This window comes from Vicia villosa, unplaced genomic scaffold, assembly GCF_029867415.1.
Source record: "Vicia villosa cultivar HV-30 ecotype Madison, WI unplaced genomic scaffold, Vvil1.0 ctg.000219F_1_1, whole genome shotgun sequence".
NCBI lineage: Eukaryota > Viridiplantae > Streptophyta > Magnoliopsida > Fabales > Fabaceae > Vicia > Vicia villosa.
In genome coordinates, this window is record NW_026705083.1 from 247,326 (window position 1) to 255,170 (window position 7,845).

Sequence of the window (7,845 nt, forward strand, 5' to 3'; positions counted from 1 at the left end):
CAAAGAGGCGTTCGTACCTGAAGATTCAAAGCACATTTTCTGGATTTCTCATCTTTAAGATCGAATCGGAGACACATAGGGACTGATATCTGGTCGTTGAGTTGAATCGGAGATGGAATGAAGTCTGAATCGAGAAATAGCGAACGACGGTGATATTGTGGTGACGCTGCTGAAACTTCATCGGAGAGGAGAAGGCAACGTCGAGGTCGGAGAGGGATAGGGAGACGAGGACGTCGTTATGGTGGCACCGATGGAGTTCGTCGGAGGAGGTTGAGAAGAACACTCGCCGCCGCTGCTGAAGGAGAAGAAAAGGATCTCGTTCGAAGAACTTCAAAGGTCACTCTAAATAAATCCCTAATTCCTCTTTCTATTTCCTTTTTCTGTTTGTTTGTTTTAATTAAATTTGATAATTGAACAAAAACCTAGTAACTGGAATCCATTTGATAGTAGAGAGAATCTGGACCGAAAATATACGGGCCTAACGCCATTATTGCTATCTCACCCCCATAAGCCCAACTTCATCTTCTCTCTTTTTGGTGTGAACGAATCTGTGCAAAAAAAACATGTTGTTGGGCTATTTTGCTGGGCCATGCGCCAGTTTCATTAGGCGCACCATCATCTTCAGTTTAGCACCCCCTGACTCCATTAAAACTTGATAGATTTTTAGTTTTTTTCAAGAGCTTTATTTTTAGTTTCTTTTAGAAATACTCTACATAAAATCAATGAAATTTGTTAGATTCTTAGGCCACTTTTAGGTTTAATTTTAGTCTTAGAATTTTCTCATAAAAGCTCATAAAAATAGTAGATTTTTTAGGTGATTTTGACATTTAAATTTCTTTCATAAAAATGCCATAAGAATAATAGTACTTTTAATTCACTTTTACTATATTTTGACTTGTTCTTTTTCATGCTATTTTCAATATTCTACTTAGCGCTTTATTTTTCATGCTTCTTTTAAATCCTAACCTTAGGTAGAAACCATGATAATATTAGGTAGAAATTCCCATTCATATTAGGCTAGTTCACTTAGGCTAGTTTCTTTTTCTTTTGCAACATAAAACATCTAATAAATACTTGACTAAAATCCCCTTTAAAAAATACAAAGAAAACACTTAAAGCATTAATAAAAAAGTGAAAATTCTTAAAAAGGGAATGGAACCTTGAACGTCCCTTGCTTAAGGGAATGTTCGAGTGCTTGGATCTCCCTTGCTTAAGGGTCCCATTCAGGCGTAAGTTCCCAACTTCTAAAAGACACAAACCAAAGAGTAACTCGAGTTTCCCTTGCTTAAGGGATTTCCTCGAAAAACTCAAACTCTCTCTCTCTTTCTCTCCTTTCTTAAGGGCATTGTTATCTCCGCTCTATTGCATCCTAGGTCGATCCCTTATGCAAGAGCGCGAGCGTTAACTCCGCCCAACTAAAAAACACCAAAACAAACAGAAAATCTTGAGCCGAACTACGACGCTCTGATTCCTGAAAAGGATACGTAGGCATCAAGTCGCGGGGCTTGAACGAGCACATTTGTAAATAATTCCTTCTTTTCCCCGTATTTCTTTTGCATTCATTCGCATGTAGACATAGACATAGTATACACCCTCTAGATAGAAACAAACATAGGTGGATACCATCGAGTACGATGGGCGCGAGGGGTGCTAATACCTTCCCCTTGCGTAACCGACTCCCGTACCTTGATTCTCTGGTCGCAAGACCCTGTTCCTTCCTTTGTTAGGTTTTCTGATATTCCTTTCCCTTATGGGATAAATATATTGGTGGCGACTCTGTTCATTTTTCGCGAGCGTGCGACAGCTGGCGACAACTATATCCCACAATAAAACCAAAATCACAGGAATAGAGTTGTTAAAACATAATCTCTAGGCTAGCGTTCCCCAATGTTACAATTATCAGAGCATGACACCTGACGCTATACTAAACGCATAAGACATATGAGCTAATCCTCACCAAGTCGAAAGCCACTATCCTCAATCTGAAAATGAGAACATGTAAGGGTGAGTCTCATCACAATTAACAAATATTATTGCATCGTAAATAATAACACATCATATTTATATTATTCACCCAATTGCATCATATTCAGACAATTCAACAACACACAACCAACACATCATCAATTCATAACACTGAAACACATCCAATCATGTTATGAAACTCATGCATATGAATGAACTGACACTATGCATGTGGTACCAAACATCATCAATGGGAATAACCCACCGACCGATCCAACATCGTCAAGATACGGCCCTGCCAGCACAAATTCCAAACAATGGGAATTATGCCCTTCACTGAACCCACAACATCATCTGGATTCAGCCCTCAACATATGATTATGAATGAATGCAAACATATATGAAACATACTTATACCATCGTCAAGTCTATGAGCAACATCATCCAATACTCAAACCATCATCATTTTCATAATCATCAAAGCATGTTTATATACATTAGCATCATTCGAATACAATCATATCATCGTCATCATTAAGAACATACATGTATCCGCATCAATCCTCATCATCATCATCCATAAAGAACATACATGTATTCACATCTTCCAAAACAAATCAATCATCATTATACAATTCTCAACAATCATCACATAATCATGTTTTCAAACACATCTTATATTGTCACATTTCATCATATATGTCAACAATACATCATCCATCAAACTAACAAAATATTCACATCATACTCATATCCTCGCATAGAGTATCTCATAAACTTCACCATCCAATCAAAAAAATTATCATATGACTCATATTTTAGACATAGCATGTATCGTCATATCTCATCGTATATGTCCACAACACATCATTCATCAAAACGAGAAAATCATGGTTTAAAAATAAATTCGAGCTACTGCTCTTTCATCATTATAACATAAAGAATATTTCATCGGGTTCATCATACTCAAAACGGCACTCAAAACAGGCCAACGGTTCAAAAGATACGTTATTTCCAAGTTTAAATAATTTTCTGCACTACAGGGTCCGCTCAGCGGCCCACCAGCGACTCAAGACATAAGCGAACTACGTCGGGTCCTCCGCTTAGCAGACCTACCTCTGCTTAGCGGACGTGCGATTTTGCAGATTTTCTGCCCTGTGACAGACCTGCAATTTCACGCCCCTTTCACCCAAAATCGATTCCAAACACCGTTTACAGACATACAATCATCAATTACATCGTCATACATCATCATACATCAAAACAACACATTATTAACCAATAATTCATGTAATTTCAGCAATTATAACATCCCTAAACCTAACATACAATCCAATTGACCTAAATAATATCCCTAATCAATATTATCATCCAAAACACGATAAGAGATGCTAACCGGAGAGTCCCCCCTTACCTTAGCCAAAGATTCTTGATTGGTCATCTTTCTCTTTGTTCCTCTTCACGTATCAGCTTTCCAATCTCTCGTCTCCTCTGCTCTGCTTTTCACGTTCCTTTTTCCTTTCTCCCAATTTTCCTAATTTTTATGAAGAATAATATTTTAATTAGTAAAGGGCCTTACTAACATAACACCCCATCCTCCTTACTAATATCGCACATAGCCCAATGCCATAAACCATTCTTTTCCAATTAATTTCCACAAAACCCAAAATAATTCTAATTATTAATTTAATTTCCAATTAAATTAAAAATTAAAATATACGGGTGTTACACAACACCCTTACACATAGAGCAAACGAAATGGTTCCCATCAAGTACAATGGATGTGAGGGGTATTAATACCTCCCCCTTGCATAACCGACTCACGAGCCATAATCTTGGTCGCAGGACCATCTTATCCATCCTTTTGGGGTCGGTTTCTCGATGTTTCCCCTTCCCTTTGGGATAAATAAAGTTTGATGGTGACTATTTTTTCGCGTAACGACACAACCCAACCAAGTCGCTCTCTCCTTGTCCACATCTTCCTCCCTTCATTCCCTAATGCAGGAAAACCACTAACTCCAGCCATCTTTACCTTTTGAAATTAAGACCTGTATGTCTCCAGGTTCGACCTCTTCTGGAAAACATAGATTAGCACCTAACGATGTCACTTTAATAAAAAAATTAACCTTTACTTTCAAAACTAGTTTGAATGTTATATGATATTCCAGGGTTGGAAACCATTCCGATAAATGGCTTCTTAAATCTCTTGTTCTCTTCTTCCATCATTCAGAATTCCAGGTGCACTGGAGGTCTCCTCGAGGCCTAAGAAGTTCCAAAATCCTTGTTTGCAACAACATCGACAAAAGATCTATCTCCACCACCTACTCTAGAATTCCATTTTCTTGAAGATAACCCTTTTGAACTCTTACTAACCCCTACCTCGCTCTTGTTGAAATCTTCATTAAAACTAATATCCAGCATTTCTTCTGCGGAGTACCCAGGCTTCTTCTTCCTATGGAAACGAGGAATGTTGGTGTGGATTTTTTTCTCTAATAAGATGTTTTTCAGTCTAATGGCGAGTAATCTCTCGACTTCAACTTCAAGGATAGGGATAAATATATTGATGGCAGTTGAAACGTGTGAGAGTGAAGTTAGAGAGAGGTTGGAGCTTCTTTTTCTAATATATTTAACATAGTTTGCAATATTTATGGGTTTTAAAAATAAATTTTAGTGGTATGAGTAATGGTTAGTTGGTATAGTTATTGGTGTTGTTGTGAGTTAGTATGATAAATATAATAGGATAAAATTTTATTTTATTTAATTATTAATTATTAGATTAGTTAAATTAATAAATAAAGAGTTAATGAAACAGAATATTATTTATATTAAATTATTAATTAATATAAAAATTGTAAGTTATTTTCTTTTAACAGATTTAACAACTTATAACTTTTAGAGAAAATGGATGATGTATAACTTTTAGAGAAAATGGATGATGTACATCACAGCCATGTATTCAACTAAATCACTCTGTTTTTTTTTTTTTAAAATTAAGACATGACAGAGTAGTGGTATTTTTATTAGATGACACTGTAGAATTATTTTATACTATTAGTGTATATCCATTAAACACTAACTTTTATATATAAATAAATAAATATAAAAATTATAAAGTTATCATAGTTAAGGTGCAAAAAGCTGTTGTGAGTTAACAAAGTTTATATATAAATATATAAATAAGAAATATAAGATCTCAATTATAAAGCTTAATATTTTTTCCAACTCTTCAATCAAATATATCAAACTGTTTTTGCTTGAAGATAAAACCGGTTTACTGCATGCCTTTTAAACTCAATTCTAAACTTTATTCTATTGTGGAACAATATTGACCCATTTTGATTAAATACAAACTTTACACACCTTATTTTACAATGGCAATTTCTCCTCAACAACAGAATTTATAATAATACCAAAGTGAACGGAATTGAAGTTATCAACTTCTATTCAACAACAATCATAAGTCACTTATTCTGCTAGATGGGATTCACTTCCATTTCATAGATCAAATGACACTAACATCTTGTCATGTCTTTATTGAATAAGTGGAATGTTGAGGCTGATTAAAAGTCCACAATCTTTTTCTCCCTGAAGCTTTCCACTGTCTCCTTGAGGCTGACTTCCAAAGGAGTAAACTCTATTCCCAAGCGTTTAGCTTTTTCCTTGGAAATCTGATACGTTGTCATATATGTCTCTTCATTCTCACACCTGATAAAATTGCAGACTGCATAGTTTCAAAGCTGTATGGGGGTATAATCCAATTTATTTTGTGATTAGGTTCTGGGAAAAGTATGAGAAATGAACTACATTGAATATAATAATATCCTTAGAGATGAAAAAGAACTTACTTGTCAGAAATTTGTAATGTTGGGTACAGATCTTGTAAAATGTTAGCAAGTTCTGAATGGTGTACCACTCTCTCAGCCAAACAATATCTTCCACTAGCTGAAGCAATCTCATATGCGTGAATATGAGCATTCGCAACATCTTTCACATTCACCCATCCAAAAGCATAATTTGGAAAAGGTATACCTGTATTCAAAAACTGAAGGAGTTCATTTATTATGCAACTGTAAAATTCTTAAACACATTGCAAAAGTTCAATATTATATAGTAATCATTCAAGGACATATTAAAGACAAACAATGGAGATTAAAGACGATGACCGGATTTATTAGTCATCGACTACCTTAATCTTATCTAATATCAATAAAAACTAATAAAACAAAACAACCACAAAACACTAATCAATCAAGAAAATAAACAGAACTCATACTCAGTCCGGCGTAACAAGAAGTGTAACTTAAATAAAAATGAACATCCTGAAGGATTAATTAAAAATGTTAGCAAGTCCACACAGTAATATAAGCTTTTTATGTCACGAAAGAATTACCATTTATTAGGTTTAAAATTGATTGAACACTTTCGTTAACCTCTGGTTGTAAGAGAGGTCCAGCAACCATTGTTGGGTTAATAACAACCATGTCAATCTTGTTTTCATTTACAAATTCCCAGGCAGCGGCCTCAGCTAAAGCTTTTGAAAGTACGTACCACGACTGAAAAGCCACAAATGAAAGTTGGCAAGAAAGCTAGTCTCATATCAATAAACAAAAAAAAAACACATCAAAATATTAACCTGTGATTCCCTACAGAAATCTGGATCTGAAAACCATGTCTCATCAACTATCACTTCGGGATTCTTCGGCCTTGTGTTATATGCAATTGCAGCAACAGAAGAAGTAAAGACGACTCGTTTCACAGATGGTGATTTCGCACATGATTTAAGAACATTAAGAGTTCCCTTCACTGCCGGATCAATCAACTCAACCTGAAATATAGAAATCGGAAGTTAACAAAGCATGCCATAATCAACTATTTGTGAACAATAGAATGGAATGAACCTGTGGGTCTTTTACGACAACACGAACTGGTGAAGCAGTATGAAAGACACCGTCACAGCCCTCAACAGCAGAGTCAAAGGAACCTTCTTCTAAAAGATCAGCCTTAAAAAGATGCAACCTCTCCTTTGCACCGTCAAGTTTAGTCAAGTGGTCAACCTTTTTGGGATTACCTGCTTGCACACCAATAAAACCCCTCATTCTGTCATTCATACTAATGCTTTATTACACAGAAGAAAACACTAGTTACAAAATTGATATAAAGGGAAAGAAGTTGAAGGAAAAAAAGGCACCAACCCAAGTCACGAACAGTGGCTCTGACGGTGTAACGACGTTGGAGGAGGAACTTGACAATCCATGAAGCGATGTAACCAGAAGCACCTGTCACACACACCACCTTTCCTTCCCCACTCATTATCCTCTTTCTCTTTTTCTTGTTCTTTCACAAGTTTTGGACTGCCTGGACTATCATATTAAAATATTATAAATTAATAGTTACTTTACTTACACTTCATATTAAATGATAATACGGTCCTGTTTTCATTAACTTGAGCTTCTACGACTGTTTGTACCAGTTTTAAAAAAAAAAAAAAAAAAAAAACACCATCCAGAAACATCACAATTCCTTCATCTAGTACAAAATCTAAAAAGAAACTAAAACAAAAACAATAAAAAAAATGAACTACATGTTTTCAAATACACCAAATTAAACAGGTTGTTTTTAACGAGAAAATGAAAACGATAAATCTCTGTAACTAATTGGTCATCGTGACTCGTGAGAGCAAAGGTGGATGACGGAAACTTTCGTGTATGTTTCTGAGACTGTCGCATATTAAAAAAACAAAAAACGGTACCTTAGGTGGTGACATGAGAGTATAGAGAAGAATTGTTGAAGAATACGTTGTTGTATGAGTCACACTCTCGCTGAGAAAGGAAAGAAAAATGCCGCCTTAGCCGGCACCACTCATATTTATTATTATTTTTA

The 7,845-nt window shown here is 35.4% G+C and overlaps 1 protein-coding gene across 4 annotated transcripts; it reads right to left on the minus strand.

The window, feature by feature from the left end:
- Positions 1 to 5,202: 5,202 nt before the first annotated feature.
- On the minus strand, positions 5,203 to 7,845 carry LOC131625532 (cinnamoyl-CoA reductase CAD2-like). Of its 4 annotated transcripts, none has more exons than XM_058896383.1 (7): positions 7,715 to 7,845; positions 7,158 to 7,325; positions 6,864 to 7,033; positions 6,599 to 6,790; positions 6,356 to 6,518; positions 5,811 to 5,994; positions 5,203 to 5,670 (listed from the first exon to the last, which is right to left on the minus strand). In XM_058896383.1, the coding sequence occupies exons 2-7, from the start codon at positions 7,273 to 7,275 to the stop codon at positions 5,526 to 5,528; spliced, it is 972 nt and encodes a 323-aa protein (XP_058752366.1). In that variant the 5' UTR covers positions 7,276 to 7,325; positions 7,715 to 7,845; the 3' UTR covers positions 5,203 to 5,525. The 4 variants fall into 4 exon arrangements, with proteins under 4 accessions (XP_058752366.1, XP_058752364.1, XP_058752367.1 ...); XM_058896381.1 differs by having other exon boundaries at positions 6,864 to 7,036; XM_058896384.1 differs by having other exon boundaries at positions 5,203 to 5,702; positions 6,864 to 7,036.